The 24,415-nt window shown below is 44.3% G+C and overlaps 1 protein-coding gene across 4 annotated transcripts in view; it reads right to left on the bottom strand.

Annotated features, from left to right (window-relative positions):
• Window positions 1-24,415, bottom strand: part of INPP4B (inositol polyphosphate-4-phosphatase type II B) — a 2,419,090-nt gene that overhangs the window by 304,836 nt on the left and 2,089,839 nt on the right. For all 4 annotated transcript variants that reach the window (XM_085641585.1, XM_085641586.1, XM_085641588.1 and 1 more), the window contains one exon: window positions 16,154-16,326. In XM_085641585.1, coding sequence (XP_085497711.1) covers window positions 16,154-16,326 — 173 coding nt within the window. The remainder of the gene's footprint in view (window positions 1-16,153; window positions 16,327-24,415) is intronic.

The raw sequence follows: 24,415 nt of genomic DNA, 5'->3' as shown, positions 1-24,415 counted from the left end.
GCAAAAAGGCAGTGGAGCGCTGCACATGGTTAAAGACTCTTACGTGGCTCATGGGGACATTATCGTTTTCTCTAAGTTAGCATAAGCTCTGCAGACAGTGCTTGGCTTTACGCACGTTACTACAAGCCTTTATTTTTGCAAAGACTTTCTTTGTCTCTTTCACATGAGAATTGTCTGCCGTGTTCACTTTCTGTCAGTTCCTGGGATTTAGTCTGAAGATTGTGTGCATGGTCGATAAACAATGCCACTTGTTATTCTGTTCTAGTCAGGCCCTAGCACCTAGACAAAACATACCAATGCACCATATGTAGGTTTTTATGGGGATATACGCATAGGGTGACGGACACTTGGAGAGGGACCTTTCCAGGGAGAAGAGCAAGACAGCACCTATGATGTAGAACTGCCATCTATAGACTAAGTTATGGGGACTGCAGACAAAACCCAGAGATCTTCTAATATTTAATAATATAGCTTCTAAGTAAGAGGAGGGAGATTAGGCTATATTGTCTTTTTATAATGACATCTCCTTTCGTGATTTATGGCCTAGCTGCTATGCTGACCGTATTTGTATTATACATTTTCCTGCTTTTTGTGGCACGTATACTGCACGTTAGTTAAAATTAATATTTTAAACTGGTTTGTGTCTCTGTCAGATCTTTTTGTGGACAGGTACAAGAGTGCGAGCGAAAGGGTGTGTCTTGCAACCGAGAGTCCTGAGAAATTAGGGAGTTGTGTTCTGGGGTGTCTAATCACTTGTTTCTCTGTGAGTGAGTAGGTGGGCAAGTGAGACACTATAGCTAGTCGGTCCTAGGCTCATGGGTACTAAGGTGGTAGGATGACTCAGTCCCTATGCATTAAGGTCCCATAATCCTAAACATAGTTCTGTTCTTGGGCAGAATTTATGCAACACAACAGGCATAAAGAGAATGAATAAGAGGAAACTGATTTGCAGGCAGTTAATGCATTGTGATGAGGTGTTCTTTAAAGAGGTCAGTCTTCAATCCCACAACCTCCCATAATCTGCAGCCCTTCAAGGTGATAAAGGACACCAGAGTCATACGTGTGGTGATGGTATCTTCCAGATCAGAGATATACAGAGTGCCCATCGCTGACTTCCAAGAGGCCCTCAGCATGTTCTCTTTATGATGGCAGAAATACAACAGACCATTAAAATGTAAAGATTATGAATTGCACCCTCAATTGCAAGAGAGGGTGAGACAAACTAGTAATCAAATGTTTGCTGCTGCAGCACATAATGACTAAGATGAAGGTGCATATTATCTACTGAGTCCAGAAGTATGTTTGCACATGCGAATCCCTCTTTCAGGTGAGTACTGCGCATGCCAGCGATACGCATGCCATTGCGCATGCCAAACACATTTAGCACTAGTGCAGATGCTCACATTTAGCACAGCCACCAGGGCCTTTGTCTGTAGGCATCATTCAGCAATATACAGAATGAGCATCGGCAGAGGGCAGCCTCGTTTGAATAGGACCATGCGCCCATAACAGTGAGCAGACTAGGTCTTCCGAATGCGTTCCCACTGTAAAACGAGATCGGGTTTTAGTACCACAAAGGAAGCCTTGCAGCCCAAGTGCAGCAATGATCAGCTCTCCCTGCAGGGCAACCAGTCCAGGGCAGCGTCGTAGCTAGACCATGTGCCACCCGTGGCAGACCCTGCGTTTGCCCGCTGCAGCCGTATGTGAGAGCGGGTGGGGTATGTGCTGGCGAATCCACGACAGGCGCAGGTAAGAGCGGGGGTGCTGGTGATTCCACCCCGTGATGCCCGCAGCCAAGTGGGGAGGCCACCGCCCCCAAAACTGGTGCCCCACCCTCCCCTTGCTAGGCCTCTGTTCCAGGGAGCTGTTTGTATAGAAACATCTATATATAATCCAGTCTAGCACAAAACTGATGAAGCGAAAGACACGCACGAAATTTCGATTAAACCACGCACATAGCAGAGGGTTATGACAACGCTACTATAATATAAAATAATAAACAAGAGCCTTCACTTTATAGATTATTATTGTCAGATCAGGGTTTTCAACCTAATCTAACCTATGAATTCTGCGAAAGACTAAAGGTTCCACTAGTTTAGCCTCTCTTGCTATACAGGCACAGAAGAGTTTAACTACTACTGTCTCAGGGCTGTACATTCTCGGATGTCTGCCACACTAGACTGTGTCGGGTGTGGATAGTTCTAAACAGAGTAAAAGATGAACGTCTGGATAGGTGCAGGATTCTGTGCAGATATGGTGCTGCAAAAATCACAGGCATTGACATCAGAAATTAAACTCAAGAGCAGCAAGAGTGAATAATAATTAAAAAATAAAGCACACACTGATGGGACAATCATTTTCAGTAAAAAAGTTGATGTAAGCACTTCCTGCAGTCATGCATACCCATCATGCTGCAGGTCCCAGGACCCACGAGAGAGTTAGTGCTCTTTCACATGAGTTTTGCATTCCTACTTTTGAGAAAACATAAAGAATGGGTGAGAACTTCAGCTTTACAATAGCACTTAATCCCTCTTCCTCCTTACATTCCTTAAGGCACAAGGGTGAGTGTACAGGAAGTATACCATTTTTGTGTTCAGAAGCCCTGTTTGCTTATTTCCTTGAGGCTAACTCTGTAATGGTTTAGTTTCTGTATCTAATCAAGTTCCCCTTTTTCTTTGTTGTCTTATTTTACATGTTTTCATTTGGAACGTGTTGTTGAGAGGATTCTACATCAGCAGTCCTCTAACCGGTATGTTTTCTTTATTCTCCATGCAATAGGATGGCCCTTTCCATTCAGGATGGCATTCTCTATTCTGTTCCTACCTTGTGTCACAATGTCGAGGTCTCAACTAGCTGCCATCCGACATTTGTGCTAGACCGAAGGCCTCTCTCTTATTACCCAAATATTTGGTCTGTGCCAAGAATGGCATGGGTTCTGCTATGCAGTGTGCCTGCCTATTTTCTCTCCTCCCTTTGATCTCAATCACAGAGATTACCGGTTCCTTGGGAGGCGGTTCATCCCTATTTCCCTTTCTATTTTCTTGGTAGCGTTCTTTCATCATGGTTTTCTTAAGGAGAGATTGCTTTAATGAGACTCTTGGGAGTTTGAAGAGGATTGATTTAGGCGAGTTTAGTAGTTAATATAGTTTATTAGTTAATTAAAACCATAAACATGTACACAGTCTGCATTTAACATATTTACAAGATTAAACAAGCAATGCAAGGCCGGGGCGTGGTCTCGGCGCCGATCAAGATGGCCGCCTGAGACGGGAGCTCCGCCGCAACGGGACGGCTTTCTCTTCACCGCTCCTGATTTGGGTCATTCAATCTCCCTAATTTGATTAGTTCCGTTAATCGGAACACAGAGCGACGCCGGTGAGTGCTTTTTCGGCATGATTTGAGCCGTTTTTGGACCTTTTTTCATCAAGGTTACAATCTCCTCACGAAGCTTTCTCCTTCAACATGGTGTGATACGCTGGTGCCATCTATTGGCCTCTTCATGCAACTGCGCCCTTTATGGAGAACTTTTTCTTTATTAAACCTTTTGTTCTAAACTGACATGCCCGCAATGATGTTTCTGGCGTCGTGTGGCATTCTCATTGGCTTTTTTCATCCTTTTACCTGTGAGACTGAAGGTTTTTTATAACATTTCAATTGCCATGGTGTTTGGCATGTATTTATTTTGACAATTTCCTCCAAATGTCAGTTTTTTGATGGCGCTGTTTTCCACCAATCCCAGTTTTTATTGACTTGAAATATATTCTTCACTAGCGAGATACATATTGGGAGCTGTTTTTTTTTTTTTTTCTGTCAAGTCATCGATGTTTACCTCGATACTACCCTTGAGGTCTCACTAGTAACGGTACTACCTTGGTTGGACCTCCATCTCTTCACGTCAAGTGGTTTTCGCATAGTTCATTTCTCTGGAAGTGAGTTTATGGGCAAATTGCGCAAACCCAAATTTATTTTTGTTCCGTCGAGGGGCACCTCTGCTACGGCTCCATCAGCCTCTTCTTCACAATCTATTCCCTCTTCACTTGCAGGTCACATGGCTGGGGCTGCTCCTCATCGTCCCCCTTCTACACAGTCGGCTTCGACTAAACTTGCTTCCTCCTCTTCATCTACGAAACGACAAAAGCAGGACTCACCGCCGCCATCTACCCCTCCGTCCTCTATTTCAATGGAGTTATTGTTAGAGGAGATTCGCGCTTTGCGTCCTTTTGTTGAGGAGACCAATACCAAGATGCAACAGTTTGAGGAGAAATGGCTGGCTTTGGATAGTAGATTGTCATCAGTTGAGCAGCAAGTCTCGGAAACAAGTACTCATTCTCAGCGTATTTCCTGTTTGGAAAAATCTGTTCTTGCCCTTCAACAGCACACTGAAGATTTGGAAAATAGAAATAGGAGGAATAATCTTCGTATTACCATTCAAAGGGCTCATCGTTTGGGTCCCCGCTCTGATGCAGCTGTTAAGCCAAGAGGTGTCATTATTCTGTTTCTGAAGTTCACGGATCTTTTATCTGTTCTTTCTGCAGCAAGATCTAAGCGTCAAATAACATGGCAGGGTCAGAGAGTATTTCTTTCACAGGATGTTTCCAATGCTACGGCCTCTAGACGGAAAGAATTCTTAAATCTTCGTGCGCCTCTTCGAGCTCTTGGGGCGAGATATGGCTTGTTTCACCCTTGCCTGTTTAAAGTTACTCATCAAAATCGCACCTGGTCCTTTCATGATCCTGCTGAACTTAAAAACTTTATTCATATCCAGACTAATAGCGGCATGGATACCTCAGCTACTCCTAATGGTTGACTGTTTACTGCTTTATGCCTAAATTTTTCTCCTCACATGTTTTATGATAAGTGCGTCATAGTGTTTTTTATCTTTTTTACTGTTTACTGCTTTATGCCTAACTTTTTCTCCTCACAGGTTCTATGATAAGTGCGTCGTAGTATTTTTATCTCTTTTGAAGCTTTTGTCTTTGCTGGTTCTCCATTTCTTGTTGTTAATTTCTTTCTGTACTTTCTTTTCTCATTTATGTAGATCAACTCGTTGTATTTCCCTCCGTTATATTTGGCTCTATTTCCTTACGTCTCCCGTCCTGGGGTGGCTGGATTCCCCGGTCTTCGGTTGGCTCGTCTTGTTGCGTGTCGTCATTGCCCCACCGTTCTTCATTTTGTTCCCCTCAGGTATGTTTCCCTCAGTCGTCCCGCTGGACATGTACTGTCTCTTCTTGTTTTTCTATCTTCTTTTTTTCCTCTTCCTCTTTTCCATTTTCCTTTCCCTCCCTTTCTCTTCTGGTTCTCCTACCTTTCCGTATTGTTTTTATTCTTCTTCTATCATCCTTCTTATACGATCTTATTTATTTAATTCCTCTTCATGCCTTGTTGATTTTTGTAACTATGCTCTTTTTCTTTATTGCATGCCCTTATTTCTTATCCTTTGTACTTTTCATACGATTTTTGGTATGTTTATATTTTTGATTGTTAATGTGATCCTTGTTCTTATTGATTTATGCTGTTTGCAATTTCAGAGTTATTTCCTGGAACGTAAAAGGTTTTGTTAGCCCAATTAAGCGACAGAGAGTCCTATCTCACTTAGCATCTTATAACCCTGATTTAGTTCTTTTGCAAGAAACTCACCTTACAGAAGCTGAGTCACTTAAACTTAAAAGGAGTTGGGTGGGTACGGTCTTGTTTTCCCCTGCTGCTCACAAAAAAAACGGGGTTGCTATATTATGTCACAAGCGGTTGAAGTGTAAAATTCTGTCTCAAGAAAAGGATACTGATGGTCGATGGATCCTTGCTAAGTTATTGATTAATTCTGCTTCTTTGACTGTTTTCAATGTTTATGGCCCCACGCAACCTGATTTCCTTTTTTGGCCCTCTATTACAGAAAAATGTATTCAATATCAAAATGAATTTTTTATTTTAGGTGGAGATTGTAATCAGATTGTTGACCCGTTTCTTGACCGTAAATCTACAGTACGCTTTCTTCCCCACAAATCTCATAAACAATTCCTTGACACTCTTTTCCAATCTCACTTTGTGGACTCTTGGCGGCTATCCCACCCTGACACTCTAGACTATTCCTTTTTCTCTCCGCCTCACTTCTCTTTCTCCCGTCTTGATTACATTTTTCTTTCTCAACCTTTATCTCAATTCTTACTATCTTCTTCTATTGAGCCCATAGTTATCTCGGATCATGCACCTGTTGTGACAGATCTTGAACTACTCTCTCCTTCTCCTAAATCTTCTCGGTGGCGTTTTAATGCTTCCCTTCTTACTGACCCTCTTTTTTCCTCTTCATTCCGTGCCTTTACTCGCGATTTCTTTTTAATTAATTGTGACCCTAGCGTCTCCCCTCATATTTTATGGGATTCCTTTAAAGCTACTTCTAGAGGTTTTATAATTGATTTTGTGTCCAAGAAAAAGAAACAACGTCTCCAAATAAAAAAGTCTACATTAGTTACTATCAAGGCGTTAGAACATAAATTTTATACTTCTTCGGACAAAATGATTCCTCCGGACCTTTTACGTGCTAAATTGGAGTTCAATAAATGTACCACGGACAATGCCTCATCTATACTTCTCCGTAGTAGTGCCCGTTTCTATGGTGGTCGCAATAAATCAGGGAAACTTTTAGCGAATTATCTTAAGGCACGGAAGGATCGTACTACTATAGACTCTATTTTTTCTTCAGATAATACTCTTTTACATAAGAATAGTGATATTCTCGACCAATTTCGCTCCTTTTAATCAGCAACTCTATACTCCAGAATCCCCTCCTACCCCCACTCTTATCCAGGCTTATTTGGAGGCAATCCCTAAACCCATTACATCTCACCTCAATTTTCCAGATCTGGAAACTGACCTCTCATTACGTGAACTCTCCACCGCCTTGAATACTCTCACTGAGGGGAAGACTCCTGGTCCAGATGGTTTTTCGGTTGAGTTTTATTTGCATTTTTCTGACCTTTTGCTTCCTAAACTTCTTGTCCTTTTCCAATCCTTCTATGCTTTTGGTAAGTCAGATTGCACATTCCAGGACGCTACTATTTGCCTTATTCCTAAGGAAGGTCGGGATCCTCAATTTTGCAAAAGTTATCGCCCGATCTCGCTAGTTAACGTGGATTATAAGTTACTGGCTAAAGTACTTGCTCTGCGTCTGGAATCCTTTATGCCGCACCTCATTGGCAGAGAGCAATGTGGCTTTGTCAAAGGAAGGCTCACTTCTGATAACTCTCGTCTTTTTCTAAACGTTTTAAATAAAGCTTCCTCTCTTTCTATTCCCTTAGCAGCCATCTCTGTTGATGCAGAGAAGGCTTTCGATAGAGTTGACTGGTCTTTTCTGTTTGCTTCTTTACGCTGGCATGGTTTTGGACCCAATTTTATTTCTCTTATTTCCTTACTTTATTCTGCTCCTAAAGCTTCTGTTCTTGTCAATGGTCAGATCTCTTCTTCTTTTATGCTTCATCGAGGGGTTCGTCAGGGATGTCCCTTATCTCCGCTTCTTTTTGTTCTTGCTCTTGAGCCCTTTTTATCCTCTATTCGCAATAATGATTCTATATCCGGTTTCCCATATGGTGATAACCAGTTAAAGTTATCTGCTTATGCTGATGACATTCTCTTATTCATATCTGATCCAACCTCTTCTATTCCTTCTTTACTATCTGAATTCACCTCTTTTTCTTTAGTCTCGGGGTATAAAATCAATGCTGACAAGACTGAGATCCTCCCCCTTACGTCTGTTTGTCTTCCTCACTTCTTCTCTTCTACAGGTTTTGCATGGAATAAATCAAAAATTAAATATTTAGGAATTTGGTTCTCTTCTTCTATTGCCACTTCCGTTAAATTAAATATGTCTGCCGTTCAGTCTCGTATTGAAAAACTGTTTACTACTTGGAACCCTCTTTTTCTCTCCTGGTGGGGTCGTTTAGATACCATAAAAATGATGATAGCTCCTGTGTTGATTTACACTTTCTCTATGTTACCTGTTCACATTCCTCTTCTCTATTTTAAACGAATTGACTCATGTCTCTCAAAATTTCTCTGGAAGGGCAAAAAATCTAGAATCTCTTTACTTAACCTTCGGAAGCCTAAGTCTAATGGAGGAGTCAATTTTCCAGATTTCCGTCTATATCATAAATCTTTCTCTCTCCGCCAGGCATCCAGATGGCTTACGTCAGGCTCCTCTCCTTTTACTCCTCTTTGGCTCCTCATCGAACAATCGTTGTTGTTACCTTTCTCTTTCGCCGAAATCTTATGTTTTTCCGCCAACTCACCATATACTCTTCCACCCTTATTTAAACATACTTCTTCTCTTTTGCGTCCCCTATTTCTCCTTTCCAACGCGACGCGTGAGTCTTTTTTAAATTCACCTCTTTGGTATAATTCACTCATTCTTCTCAAAAACAGACCTATCTGTTGGAAATCTTGACGTTCAAAAGGTATCATTTGGGTCAATCAGCTTTTTGATGGCTTAGTACCTTGCTCTTTTCCTAAATTTCAACTTCTATTTCATTGTCCCCATTCCTTTTTACGAAAGTTTTCTATCCTTATGGCAATTATTCTTGACCGTTTCTATTCTCTCCCCTCTTCCATATCCACTTCTACCCCTTCCCCTCTCCTTCCAATTCTTCTCAATTTGCCCAAAGCTTCTCTTATCTACAAATTCTTTTCTTCCCCCAATCCATCTCGTAATAAAACTAAATTAGAACTCTCTTGGGAATTGGATTTGGGTACTTCCTGGTCTGTTGCTCTTTGGGATAAAATTTGGGCCAGATCTTTAAAGATTTCTCGTTCTGCTTCTCTTACTCAATCCCTGTTTTATTTTTATCATCGCCTTTACCGCTCTCCTCTCTCTTTATCTCGCTTTTCTCCCTCTATCTCTAATGCTAACTGCTGGACATGTGCTTCGCCTATGGCTGATACTCTTCATCTCTTTTTTTTATGTCCTTCTGTTTTAAAATTTTGGGATAAAGTTTGGTCATATATCACCCATATTTTTGATCTTTCCTTTCCGTATTCTATCCCCCTCCTTTTTCTTGGCAGTCTTTCTGGCTTGCTTGATATTCCTCCACACTCTCATGGTCTCTACGACCTCATGATTGCTCTTGCCCTCCAGCACATTTCCTCGAACTGGAAATCCCTTACCAGCATCTCCATTCAAGCTTGGTGGAACGCACTATGTCACACTCATAGACTTGATGTTTCTTTTGCTTCTTCCTGTAAGCCACCTCGCAATGTGGAACTTTTCTGGTTACCTCTCACTTCATATTTAGATCTTTTGACCACGAAGAAGGTTTCACAAACTAATTCGGAGAACTTTAAACCACCTTGAAATAATTTTTGACTCTCTTCTTTTCTATCACCTTTTGCTTACTCCTCTGGTTTATTATCTATAATGTATTATATCTTATATTTTATGTACTGACCATGGATCACTCCTGTTTTGCATTCCTTAATGATTATTGTTGACATGTTTTAGCATTAAATATTATTTTCCCTTCCTCTTCTTTCCACTTTGCCACTTTCTTTCTTTTCCCTCCCTCCCTCTTCCCTCTTTTTCCCCTTAAAAATTTATAAAAAAAGCTTTTTCGGTTTTTAAAATAATATCAGCTATGTTCATATCTTGTGTTACTTGTTTACTATTTTATGTTCTCTCTTGCTGATATTTTTTTTGTATAATATTATCTCAATAAAGCTTTTTCAAACAAAAAAAAACAAGCAATGCAAAAGCATTACATTTCCAGTTATAAAATAATCCGGTTATAAAAACCAAAGATACATTTCATGATAAAAATCAGATTCTCTCCCTGAAAAAGGCTAGAGGAGGCTTGCATAGGTAATACACAAAAAAGGGATTGGTGGTGCTTGGCCCTGGTCCTCCAGCAATGTAGTCCCCAAGATCACAATCAGGCTTTAGGGCATTGTCGATCTTGGCACGCCCACCTTAAACACCCATCCATGGCCTATTCGAAGCAAGGTGACCACTATAATGAAAGTGTCAGGTGCATTTGTACAACAACCTCAACAATTCAAGGTAGGGGATTAACATGCCCCTAGCAGCACACCGAGGCCTTGTTATGCGGTGAGGGGGGGGGGGTAGGAAATTGCCATGCCCTTAGCAACCCACCATAGTACCAAGTGTGCGACACAGCTACGCTAAAAGGTGTACTGATGAGCCTGCAGTGGCCAAAGCTTCTTCTGAGCCGACACCTACTTCTAGATGTAACCTCAGCAAAGCTGGATAGGGGATTGAGATACCACCAGCAACCCGCCATTGGTCAAGGCATGTGGCACGCCTGCACAGGAGAGTGTGCTAAGCCTGCAGTGACCAAAACCCTCGTCTAAATGGAATGGGGGGATGAAACCTTTTGCTCTAACCTTACCCCATCATCTCATACTGGCACTTTGAACCCTAAGTGTCATTTTTGGATTACACAAAAGTCTCAAATATATCCATAAACTGTACCAGCCGAATATTGAGCATCATGTTCCTTGGGTTTAGTGACTATTGCTGCTGATCTGCAAGTCCTGATTCCTAAGCTCTTGAATTCATTACGCAGTAGAGCCCTCCGCTGCAGACCTAAGCAGGGGTAGGTGCAGAGGATGTGCAGAATCAGTTCCTTTGTCTGGTAACATAAATGGCACATCATATTCCCCCATTGCCCATTACCATGCCATTTAGGTTTAAAGTCTAGGGTAAGTAGCACACCCAGTGTCATGGAAAGTAACTTCTTTTTGATTTTGAGAGAGTATGCAGCCTCAAGGGGGGCTGGTCCTCTAGATCGTGGTATGTGTTGAGCACCAGCCACCCAGGCTCTTGTATGGCTACTGCTCCTTTATCTTACTCCCGGCTCTGTAGTATAATGGTTTTGTTCATTATTCTTTTGAACACTTGTTCACTAGTGTCCAACTACCAGAGCTCACCCAGGCCAAGGTTCTCGATACTTTCCTCCAGATATCTGTTAAAGTTGCTCTTGCCTCTTTAAAGATTGATTTCAGTCTAGATGTAATAGGCAGGTGACTCTTTGGCTGCATTCTTCGGTTTGTGGCAGCATTTTATGTATGCCATGGGCCGGGCAACCGTTTGCTTTACCAGACGAAATGCAAGCCAGACTTGCGCTGGCAATCTTCGTAGTTGGAAGACTCGTTTAAACAGGCTGGCGTCTAATCCCAGCATTATTTCTCCTCCATACGAGAGGGTTGGTAATAATTTTGCTTTTATTACTGTGGTCGGGGGTTTCAGATTATGGCTCTGGAGAGATTTCGCTAGGGTTGAAAAGGCAAAGTTTAAGACCAGTGCTTTTCCTTTAATTGCTTCTTTCTGTGGGTTGAACAATGCCCCTGAGTCTATCTTAACCGCAAGGTAAACATAGTTGGATGTCTTATCTGATCCATTAAGAAACCATCTCCTTTTCTTGGAAATGCTCTGATTTAGCGAGAAAACCTTGTTTTTCTTCAGGTTGATTTCTAACTGATTGTCGGCTGCATATACTGCTAGGCAGTTTATCAGCCTTTGTAATCCAACTCTGGTATTACTAAGAAGAGACAAGCAGACTGCATATAGGATATTTGATAGCGGGAGGCCACCACGTCTATGGGTATGGGAGATCAGCTGATATAAGGCAGAAGACAGGTCTGAGACATACAAATTTAACAAAAGAGGTGCAAGAACGCACCCTTGTTTAAGACCAATTGATGTCTTCATCTCTTTCCCACCTTGATCTTGACCCATGTGTTTGTATAAAGCAGCCTGATAGCCATCAACATTTTGGACTGGATTCCCCAGCGCTGAAGCTTTTCCCACTGTTTGTTCCACAGGACATGATTGAACACTGCTTTAAAATCAACAAAACACAGAAATAGAGGTGTGCGGATGTCATTAGCCCTTCTCATTATGTGGCTTACCGCCATCAAGTTTGAAAGTGTCCCTTGGCTCTTTGGAAACCCTGTCTGATTTATGTCCAATCTACCTGTTCTAAGTGCCAATGCTGATAGATCTTGGAGTAGTAATGAGGAGCAGTATTTGAGATCTCTGCCCAGCAGTACGATTAGAGGCTAGTTGTTCAGCAACGAAGCCGATCCTCCTAGATTGGGCAAATGATTGAACCCCCTGGAATGACCCACTCAGCTAGCACGGTGTTAAACATCACAGCCAGAAAACTTGCCCATGCAGATGTATTCCGATTGACGAGAGCTTGAGGATACTATTTGGTCCGGGTGCACAATCAGATCATGAATTTTCAATCATCTTAGTTATGTCTGAGGGCAGGTAGTGCAGTGGAGCACAGATGATGCTACAGTCCCAGGAATCTTCTGAGGATGGATCTGGGCTAATCAATCTCCCCGCAAAATGCGTCTTCAGGTAGCCTACCCAGGCCTCCTCATTGATCTTGGAGCTGATTGCCACCTATGTGACTTTGTCTATTTCGTTGATCAGTCTCCACAAACTTCTAGAGTCTTTTTGCTTGGAGGCGAATAGGTTCCTGTCTCGTTCTCTTGAAAGCCCACACCTATTTTTTCAGGATTTTTCTGACCCTGCATAAAGAAAATAACAGTTCTGGATTCCGGGGGAAGCGCCACAGTTCCCTGAGAGTTCTAATTTTAATTCGGATTGATCAGATGGATCTCAGCATGATGGCATTCTTTCGGTGCACCATGCATGCCCCCTTGTTCAGGCTTATTGATGGGTATTTAGCCATCAAACTGGAAATAAACATTTCCCAGGCTGCTACCGGGTTGGGCTTGAAGGCTGCACTGGCTTTTAGAATTGAGTGGAGGCTTGTAGATCTTGTAGCATCATATAGGATAATTAGTGAGATAGGATAAAGTGTTGTTTCAACTGCCTACCTTAGGTAACTATCAATTGTAGGTATTTATCAATGTTCTTTCCAATTTAAGATCAGCAGAGAATGTTTTTTTTAGATTTTGTTTTGAAGAAATATTTGCCATTTCATCAACAATAGTCAAGACAGTGTTGCTGTAGTGGGAAGTTCTACTCTTTCCATCATTACAGTCATCATTAATATTTAAAAAAAAAAAATAGGTTCTTGATGCTCTAGATCCAGGACGTTTCTTCCTTGGCGGACCCATGTTTATCAGTTTGTTAATGTTTATAGAAAATATTTGTAGGATGTAGGGCCAACTACCTCTGAAAGGGATGAGTACAAGTAGGATCCCAGATGTTAACATTATTATTATTAGGACTAAACCATTACAGTGTGTGGGACGAGTATTTCCTTCCTGAGTGTGACTGAGCAGACATCAAAGAGTTCTGTAAATGACCAGGTTGTGATGTACACTTCCACTTTGCCAACTATAAAACGTATCTCAAGTGGTACAATACTGCTTCACCACTGTTCCCCAACAGTATTTAAGCCCCCATTTTGTTTTTTCTTCTGGTAGGTAATTTGCCTCAGATTTGTCCAGTCGCAATTCTTTCTACTCCAATACCATCTACCTCCTTGAGTACTGTCTTTCCCCCTTCTGTTTTCTGCCCCAGTTGGTTGATGCTTTAAGATCCATCCTGTTCGAGAACGCTGAAAGATTTCTTTAGCTTGTAGCTTTCTAAGGTTACAAGTCTAAAAGATTCCCATTATTTCTACCCAGTAACAAAGGAAAGCTTCTACTGTATTCCTTGAACCTCTTCAGCCTTTATATATGCTTCGGCTATACCTTCTCCAAGTCCATGTCCACATTGACCAACTACAGGATGTTTTTCTATGCCTTTAATGGTGACCTCCCAAAAGGATCTGAGTAATAGGAAAAAGGCACAGAGTATTACGCCTGGCAGACATGACCAGAACCCTACAAAGAGTGGCTTTTTAAAAGTGTCTGTGTCAATGCACGCCAGGGATTTCAGATCACTGCTGACTGCAGCTCTCCGTTTGACGAGGGACCCTTTTCATCTAGGATAAAAGTACATGGGCTACACCATCAAATTAGCCAATATTGATGTACTGTTATGGCTCTCTGCCATGTATAACATGTCTTTATGTATATCTAAATGCACAGTTTATGTTTAGATATTCACTTAAGAGTTACTGTAGAGCTTTCGGGTCAGCTGAAAGAACCAATTTTAGGTGGTCAAGTCCTGTAAAAGACACACACAAGGAGCGGCTTAGAAGTAAACCACACGGCTCACTTTATTTCACACAAAAAGACTGAAAATCAAATTCTCAGAGACTCCATCCTGACAAACAAATTAACAAAGATTGTGCTTGTACTGCAAACTTCAAAAAAATGCTCCATGTCTTTTGTATAGAAGCATGTGCCTCGGCCAATGCTCATATGCTCATATGTCAAAAAACTATAATATTTTTCATTCATGAAACAAGTCCCTGTGGGTGGCCCTCTTTAAGAATATAGGCTACTGTGGAGCATTGGGTTAGAAGATTAGTCCATGTGACATTAGATGTACAGTATGCAGGATGCACCAAATACTATAAGCTAGTTTTATCAAATTATGAGACAACAACAAACAAGTTACGCATTTTAAGGACATCTTAGTTCAACAACGTTTCAGTATACATACTATTCCACTATAGGTGCTTCTTGTTTTAGGGAGAAGTGGGCCAAATGTGACTGATCCTAAACCACTTCTTACAAACAGAGAAAACATACAGAGAATTGACAATTCAGCTAAGTAAATGCACAAATCAGAGAAAAGCAAATTGTGGTCTAAGACTCACTCTGACGCCCATTCAAAACATGTTTGCATCATACCCTTAAAACTACTCTTCATAGGTAAACCCAACAACAATCTGATCACCATTTCAGAAGCAATTGGGAGCAAAGCAAAGCCGTCAAACAATGCATCAACCTAAAATGCCACAGTAACATACTATACATAAATAAATTAAGCATGTTAAAAGAATGTCAATACTGTTAATGCGCATTTATATTTCTTCACATATCGCTACCCTTTGCACCAAGGGAAGCAGATATATAGTGCACTTTCCTGCCAATGACTGTTACAGATCTCACCCCTCCTGAGGACCACCCATCATATATCCTGGAGTCCCTTAACAATCATATCCTTGTGCCCAACTCTAACCATAGAAAACACTTCCCTTTTCCAAGGAGTTTACAAACCATCATTCACGACCAGTCACTTACTCCCAATGTCCAAAAAGTGTACGTTGAACCCAGGCACCTGAGCCAGTATCAGGTCATTACTTGCCTTCCATCCCTTGCGATGATATTCATAAACGTACTAGTCATACAACACCAGGTCCACCTTAACAGGCATTAGATTGGAATGTGATATTAAACAGGTTTCAATTCACAAAGTCGATCCATATTCGTGTTTTAACTTAGAAGTCGCTTCTCAAAGTCACATAAAGCCAAGAAAATGCACTAAACATGGTGTGTAATGCATTACCTATGTGGCTTTGAAAACAAAGCCAATCTCGTATATGGTGGAATGGCTCACCTTCTCCCACAGCCCTTTAAACAGTAGATGCCTATGCCTCAACAGACTGGAGCTACAAAACTGCACCAGACAAACTAGAAGATAGCTATCCCAGCACAATGTGGAAACTCAAAGCCCTCCAAATCAGACAATTGCCTTCGCCCTTGTTACTCTGAATAGAATTAAACACTCATCTGTAGAAAGAGCAGCATCTCCAAAACCTTAGAAAACTGCGTTGACCTCATGTGGGGCTCCCCCACTCCCTTTTGTCCCCCAACTGCCCTTCTAAACAATCTCTGATTCATCACACTACGCTGACTGAACTGCGTGACGCACTTCATCAGTAATCTTATGTCATGCGTGCTATATTCTGAAAGCTTTGCAAGGCTAGAATCACACTCTAAATGACAAAAAAAATGTAAAGTAATTGTCAATGGAGTCTTCCACTTCTTTTATCATGAATCAAACATAATCTATTTATTGATTCAGCCAATATGTTGCATATTCCGACTTATTTCATGAACCACATCATATAATTCAGAATATATTGATGAACATGAAAAAACTTATGTCTGCTTAACCCCCATCTTGAAACCAGTGCTATGTATTTCCCCGGTTCAACAGCGTTGTAACAAATGTAACGTTGACAGGTTAATACATATTAATCTTACTGTATTGTATAGAATGCAAATATATGTAATTCTGCCTATATGGGAATAAATGTGAAGATCTTCCTACCGCTTGACTGAAGACGGCATCTCTCCTCTGCATAAGCACCAAACACTGCGGCAATCCACAAGCAAGCTCTTGAAGCACAACAAAAATCATGGACTTCTTTGCTCTGCCCACTACTTGCTGCACACATTCCTTGAGTGTCACTATCAGAGGGGTCAGTCGCTCACTCCAATCTCCTAGAATAATAGACAAGTGCATCTTAACCACAGAATCCAGATGTTATGAGGCAGAAAGAGGTTTTTTCAGCAATCACAATACTGAAAAATCTACATTTTGAAATCACAGTGCATTAAGGGTTAGTTTTTTATCCCTCACCTAAGTTATCTCTACAACTTGAATTCTCCAATGTGGAGAGCTCTGCCGGTTTTAAAGTAAGCAAATAATACTCTTGAAAATACCACAAATCACAACTCGGCACTTCTTTTGATACCATATGGGGCAGCCACTTAAACTACTCCTTGCCATTGTGGCACTCAGGTTAAAAACTTTTTCAGCCATAGGAATTGTGAAAAGTACACACCCCACCACGCTGGATGGGTATGGAAATTGTTGGTTTGATCAACTGACAGGAGGACCTTTTTATTCAAGTTGAAGTCGCTTATTGCAGGTTTTATGCCACGAAATACCACCACTGGAATTAGAAAGTCAAGGAATTTCAACCTATGATAAGTGAGGTTAAATAATGCTGGGCTAAAACACATACTGCATCATAGACAATGTTTCTGAAGCAAGGAAGAATGTGGAGACCGCTCTTTCCCCTAAAGGGGAGCCAATACCTGGAATGAGTAATCTTTCACTTGGTGTTAAGCCACTCTGTGTATTTTCAGTAAATGATGAAATCTCTTCTTGTTAAGAAAAAAATATGTTGGTTAGTCCTCTCTGTCACAGTCCAGTGTTTCAGGTCCTATGTGTGACCCTTTTCACTGTCCAGTCACACACCAGAAGACAATTATAGGCACCACAGTTTATCACACTTACAACAGTGTTTGATTCACCATTGCTGAAACCTAAGCCCACCCATGACACAAGGATGATTCATTGCTTTATTGTAGGCTTTGTGAAGGCCACATCTGACTTGGATTGAAATACTGGTACGACATGTCTCACACTCTCAGACGTCCAAAACACGCAAAGTTGATTTTACTTCTGCTCTATAATGCTGCGTTTCTTAATTCAGCCTCGACAACAGCCGCAGACAGAAAAAATTCAGCTTCTTAAACAAATTGTGTGCCAATTGCATCCAAACCCTATGTTTTATGTATTTGTGTTTTTTTGACAAAGAATGTAGTTCTATTTCTCTTGGATGTTGTAGGGAGTTGCACCCATTTCCAAAATCACTGTGACCAAGAAAGCAAGTTTAGCCAAGACTTTGTAAATGTTTATCAATTCAGACTACAGAGGATTTGGGTGGATAGTTTGTGTGTTCCTTTTTCCTCCACTTTCACAATAACAGCAAGAGTGACTTAAAAATGCCACACTGTGCCAGAGTGAAAGCTGTGAAATCACTCCACTGTGGAGCTCAGGCTTACTGCCTGAACCTAAGAATCTAGATATGTGTATTCAGACAAAGTAGCACATAGCCTGCAGACAGTTATTGGGTGCACCATAGTTAAATGTGATTGTCCAGGGTAGCGTCAAAGGTGTCATGGCAGCCAAATGTGTCCATCAGAATGCTTTTAGCATCTTGTTGGTGAAACAAAATTAATGGAGCTCGAGGTTCAGTGAAAATACTTCTAAAGCAAGCATTTGCAAAGCACTAGGTCTCACATTTCTGATAGTTTGAGGTATTGGGGTTGTAAATAATAATGCAACGTCAATAGCACATACTTTCAGAAATGTGAGACCTAGTGCATTGCAAATGGTTGTGTAGTGAGCCAGGAACCAATATTGTATGTCTCAGAGCAGTACCGCAAGCTGCTCCTCGAGGTTCCTAGTGAGCAAGCCACCAGCACTGCATATCTAGGTGCAGTACTGCAAGCTGCTCCTCCACGTCCCTAGTGAGCAAGGCACCAGCACTGCATGTCTCGGTGCAGTACTGCAAGATGCTACTAGAGGTCCCTAGTGAGCAAGCACCAGCACTACATGTCTAGGTGCAGTACCGCAAGCTGCTTCTAGAGGTCCCTAGTGAGCAAGGCACCAGCACTGCATGTCTCGGTGCAGTACCGCAAGCTGCTCCTAGAGGTCCCTAGTGAGCAAGCACCAGCACTACATGTCTAGGTGCAGTACCGCAAGCTGCTTCTAGAGGTTCCTAGTGAGCAAGGCACCAGCACTGCAAGTCTCGGTGCAGTACCGCAAGCTGCTCCTAGAGGTCCCTAGTGAGCAAGCCACCAGCATTTCATGTCAGCGAAGTTGGAGCTATTGGCATTATAAATGGCAATGTTTTTTACCTAGCCATGTTGCAGGGTGCAGTAACATATGTGGCCAAAAGGGGACCTCTTTTGGTCACATATGGTACTGCACCCTGCAGCAGATATGGTAATCCACCCTACCCATAATGGGTTGCATGCAAGACAGTAGTACAAGTACATTCAAATAGCTATGTCCATATATACAATTAGTAGCTTTGAAATGTGACAAAATAATTATTACATTAATTTCGGATTAGGTTGTAATCTGTGTGGAGCTGATGAAGGGAAATGTATAGACGTAAGATGTTCTAGTGCGTGAAGTAACCACTGCAATCCTAGCTTATGACCAAGTGTGTGTCCTGCCTGAAGCCCTTTAAGAAAATAGTGGCTTGAGGCTGTAATTAAAACCAAGGGAGTGAGGAGGAGCTTAGCGCGCATCCAAGATGGTCGCGTGAGCACAGGGCTCCCCGGACCCTCGCCACTCCTCGCAATTTATCCTGATGATATCCTGATTTCTCGGACGGACTCTCGAAAGTGAACCCCGACTGAGTCCATAACTCTTTCCAGAATTTAAATCGGACTTGGGCAACCGGAATTACAGCACTTTGAACTTTTGAGGCCCACCTGGAGGCCGTGCCGGTGACTTGGCGATTTGTGGATCCGGGACGTAGTTGAACAACAACGGCAGTGGGACCTCATCGGTGGCCGTACCCCCACTTTCGGTTTCGTTTCCGGATCCTGGCATGGTCTGATTGAGAGACCGTTTCGCTCGGCTGGGGACCAATCCAGCCTTCATTTAGTGTCATCGCTGCTTCCTCATTATAGCCTCTTGGGTCAAGTCGTGACTTTCTCCGGGCCGTACGAGCCAGCTTCTTGGTCTGTTGGTGCCCGACCTGCCGGCGGCCATTTTCACCAGGTCTTGCGGGCCCCTCCGGGGCGCATCTTCCAACATGACGGGCAGGGGTGAAACCGAGAAGCGGAAGACCAAGACGCCTCTCCGTGGGGGACCGTTCCAGACAAACGTTATGGACCGATACACTCAAGTTAAAGGATCCCCCGGGCTCTCCAGCAGTACCCCGGAGGACGCCAGAGAAGACCCTTCTGCTCCTGTTGACTTGTCCCTGCAGGACATTATGGGCGCCATCACCGGCATGAAGGAGACCATCGGCCAGCAATATGAGGCTCTGGCTCGTAAAATTGACACGGTCGCCATTGATGTCACTCTAATCAGGGCCGACCTGTCTAAGACTAACGAGAAAGTGAAGTCATTAGATTTGAAGACTTCCAGCCTCACGGCCGATGTGACGGAACTCCAAACGGACCTTGGCAATTTGAAATCGGCCAATGACCTGATGTCCCATCGGCTGGAGGATTTTGAGAGCAGGGCAAGACGCAACAACATTCGTGTCATAGGTGTTCCAGAGAATCCCGAGACTCATTCGGTGGACCTCCTGGTCGTAGATCTAATCCTCACCCATCTTGCCCCTTCTGGACTGAGCAAGTTTTTCGCTGTGGAGCGTGCACAACGTGTTCCGGGCGGTAAGCTCAAGCCGGGCGCTCCTCCGAGGCCTATCATCGCAAAACATTTTCATTTCAGAGACCGTGATGCGATCTTGCAGGCTTCGAGAGTGCGCGGCCCGGTGAAATTTGAAAACTCCTCTGTCAATTTTTTCCCGGACTTCACTCAACTTGTCCAGAGACAGAGGATGGGCTTTCAGGGGGTTAAGCAACGTCTCCGGGACCTGGGATTGAAGTACGCGATGCTTTTCCCTACCAGGCTTCGAGTGGAATATGAGGAACGGACCTTCTTTTTCGAGCAACCGGACAATGTGAGTGACTGGTTGGATTCCCTGCCTGGTCGGGGCGATCGAACGGACCGCCCTGGCGGTGCCGAGGGTGGTGAGCCTACACAAAAGTGACCCTTCGGTCCCTAACCTTTGAAAATCGGACATTGCTCAGTTGGGTTCTATTTCTTTGGTATATTTTGCCTTATAGTAGTTCACGTCTGGGTGGCGGGTGGAGACGGGCCTCTCTCCTCCTCCGGGGTCTTTTTGTAGAATGGGATTGTTAGGGCGACAGGCACACTGCATTTTGGGGTGGCTTTTCAGTTTGCAGGGGTGCAGGGAGGGGGGAGTTGTAATGGGTTTCGGTTGGGGGGTGGGAGGGGGTGTTTGTGTTTGTGTTTTCCTTTCTCAAGGCGGCATATTGGTTCTTTCTCTGCTTCAGGTGTCCTGCTCTCTGTGGGGGGACTCATGCAACACTTGTGGGGATGGGGGGTAGTGGGTTGAGGTTGATATCTTGGAACGTCAATGGATTGGGGGATCGTATTAAACGGGGTGTTGTACTGCAATATCTGCGTCGTTTGACACCTGATGTGGTACTCCTGCAGGAGACGCATTTGGTCGGCAATGTGTGTCATGCTATGAATAGGTGGGGATACCGATTGGTTGCACACTCCGGGTTCACCACTGGTTCCAGAGGGGTTGGTATTCTGGTCCGGTCTTCCTTCCCACTAGAGATTGATAATGTCATCCTTGACGACAGAGGGCGTTACGCCGTCCTAACCGGTAGGTGGGAGGGTAAGACTCTTTCTTTAGTCACGATATATGTTCCCCCAGGTCTCCAGACCTCTACTTTCTCTGATGTTGGTCGGATGTTGCTGGAGCTCCCTGATAGTCTTCTCCTCATGGGTGGGGACTTTAACTCTGTACTATCCGGCGATCTGGACCGCCACCCCCCCAGGGCCCTTCCCGTTTCCCAATCATGGCTTGGTGGGTTCTTGGACACCTTTGGTCTGGTGGATTGCTGGAGGTTAATGCATCCGACGCAATGTCACTACACCTTCCACTCCGGGGCTCATGGGAGTCTCTCCAGGCTTGATTACTTCCTCATGCCCGCGGTCCAGTCCTCCTACGTTGGGGAGGTCAGACACTTGGCCTGGGGCATTTCAGATCACTCTCCTGTGTGGCTTCTTTTCGATACGGGGATGCAAGCCGCGGGGCGGATCGCCCCTATCAATCCTTGGCATCTGCGCAACCCCAAGACCCGCAACAGCCTCATAAAGTCGCTCGACCACTACTTCCTGGAAAACGAGGGGTCTGTTTTGTCCTCAGTGTCCCTGTGAGAAGCCTTCAAAACTGTTATTCGTGGACAGGCCCTATCTTTTATAGTCAAGACCAAGAAAGCTAGGAATGGGGAGGTCGTGAGGCTGGAGGCCGAAATACTGGAGTTGGAGGCTGACCTAGACGTAGGTGTCACCCAGGATAGACTCCACGCCCTTAGCTTGAAACAGTTTGACTATAAATCCCTTGTTACGGATGCTGCTAAGACAATGTACAGGGAACAGCAAGGTAGACTGTATGATGTTGGGGATAAGGCGGGTAAACTGATTGCCTGGCTTGATAAGAAGGAGAGCGAAACGTGTGGTCCCTGTGGTTCAGAATTCTGACGGAGTGAATGTGACTGACCCTGGCGAGATGGTGGAGTGTTTTGTTGACTATTTTCGTGTGGTCTACTCCCCGGTGTCCGATAGAGATGAGGATGACTCTCGTTTATTGTTGAGGGACATCGCGCTGCCCTGCCTGTCTGAAGAGGATCGAGAGTGCATGGAGGCATCGTTGTCGGCCGACGAGATTGCGACCGCGATCTGTTCCCTCCGTTCTGGCAAGGCTATGGGCCCAAATGGATTGCCTATTGAATTGTACAAATTGCGTCCGGATAAAGTCGCACCGTTTCTCCGTGATATGTTTATGGAGTCGCGTGATCTTGGCTCCATCCCTTGTGACCAGCGTCTGGCTACTATAGTTGTGATTCCTAAGGAGGGCAAGCCTCGTGATCGTTGTGCCTCATGCAGGCCTATTTCCCTACTGAATGCTGAACCGAAGATTCTTGCCAAGGTCCTCGCTAATCGCCTACTCACTGTAATTTGTGACCTGATCCATCCGGACCAATCTGGTTTCATTCCGCACCGGAACACTGCTCTCAACTTGCGGCGCTTACATGGCGTTCTCGCTAGGGCGGAGTTTCTGTCCGAGCCGGCCATCTTGGCTTCCTTGGACGCCACGATGGCCTTTGATACGATAGAATGGCCATATCTTTGGGCCACTCTGGCGAAGTTCGGTTTCGGTGCGGGATTTATCAGTTGGGTGAGACTTTTATATACGGATCCGCTAGCTCAGGTTGTTGTCAATGTTAGGGTGTCCCAGCCCTTCGCTCTCGGGAGGGGTACTAGGCAGGGGTGTCCGTTGTCCCCCCTGCTCTTTGCTCTTGCTCTGGAACCACTTGCAGCCTGGCTCCGATGGGAACCGCCGATAAAGGGCATTCAGTGGGCCCCTGATTTTGAAGACCGGGTTTCGTTGTACGCCGACGATATTCTCTTGTACCTCACCTCCCCTCATGAATCCCTTAACGTCCTATTTGACGTCCTCACTTCTTTCGGTAAAAACTCCGGTTTGATCATTAAATCGTGTGTGTATGTCATCTCCGGTTGCCTTCCCCCCTTACCGAATAGGTTTCCCATTCAAATTTCGCAATCCGGTTTCAAGTACTTGGGGGTCTACGGATCGTTGGACCCGGCGGCCCGCCACGAGCATAATCTCCTTCCTCCTCTCCGGCGATTGAAGTTGGACGTGGCTCGGTGGCGTAGATTGCCGTTGTCGCCACTCGGTCGAGCGGCACTTTTTAAAATGATGTCCCTGCCCCAATTTCTCTACGCACTCCAGAACTCCTTCGATATTATTCCGGCGGCCTACTTCCGGGAGGTGGAGGGTTTACAGAGGAGACTTGTTTGGGACGGTCGCGCACGCATCGCTCTCGCAAAACTGACTCTCCCCTGGTATGACGGGGGCATCGCGCTCCCGGACATCAGGAGGTATTATTGGGCCTCCCAGTTGTCCGCCATCAACCATGCTACGTATGCACCCGGTCCAAATCCGGCTTTCGAGATGGATAAATATCAGTTGCCTGGTGGCAACTTCCACAGAGCGCTCTACTCTCGGACAGCGGGGAGGAACCTAACGGGACCCACTAAGATTGCAGTACGTGTGTGGAAGGATGCCAATGTGGCCATGGGATGGAATGATCGCTTAACACGAGCGACCCCTTTGTTTGCTTCGGAAAGATTGGGATGCCTCTGGACAATGAAAGGTTTTGAGAACTGGGATACGATTGGCATTAGCAGAGTGGGTGATCTCTGGGTGAAAGGTGCGGTCAAATCCTTTGCGGTGCTTCAGAGTGAGTATGAGTTGAGTGAGAGGGAATTCTTCAGATACGCACAGGTTCGCCATGCTTTGCTGTCGATCTTCACGGCCGGTACCACAGTCCCTGAATCTTCCCCACTCGAGGACCGTATACTTGATGGTCATCTGCCCGATAGTACGATTTCCTTGATTTATAATAAATTAATCAACAATCGGGCGGACCTCCTTGTGCGTCTTAGGGAGGCCTGGACCGGAGACGGGTTGGAGCTGGATGACGAAGACTGGCAGTCCGCACTGTCCTCCCCGAAAGAGGTCGCCATTCCTGCCCGTCTCCGTCTCGTCCAGCTCAAAATTCTTCACCGTGTTTATGTGACGGGTCCTCGCTTGGTTGCGATGGGTTTTTCTTCGGACGGTTGTGTAAGCGCGGATGTGGAATGAGCGCCACCTTCCTTCATATCCTTTGGGAGTGCCATGAGGTCGCGGCGTATTGGCACCGTGTGCACGCTGTAATGGAGTGTGTCACTGGGGTCGCGCTGTTGCCTGAGGCTCGTCGATGTTTGTTGAATGTGTGGGAGCCGAATGATTACAACGTCGCCCAGGCCCGGTGGGCGGCACTTGGGAACCTAATTGCAAAGAGGGATATTGCGCAGCTTTGGGTTTCCCGACGGCCTCCCACCGTGTCAGTATGGAAGGAGAACATGGACTGGTGCATGTTTAGA

The sequence above is a fragment of the Triturus cristatus genome, chromosome 2_2 (assembly GCF_964204655.1).
Source record: "Triturus cristatus chromosome 2_2, aTriCri1.1, whole genome shotgun sequence".
Taxonomy (NCBI): Eukaryota; Metazoa; Chordata; class Amphibia; order Caudata; family Salamandridae; genus Triturus; species Triturus cristatus.
The sequence above is the reverse complement of the archived record's forward strand: the minus strand, read 5'-3'. Positions and strand labels throughout refer to the sequence as shown.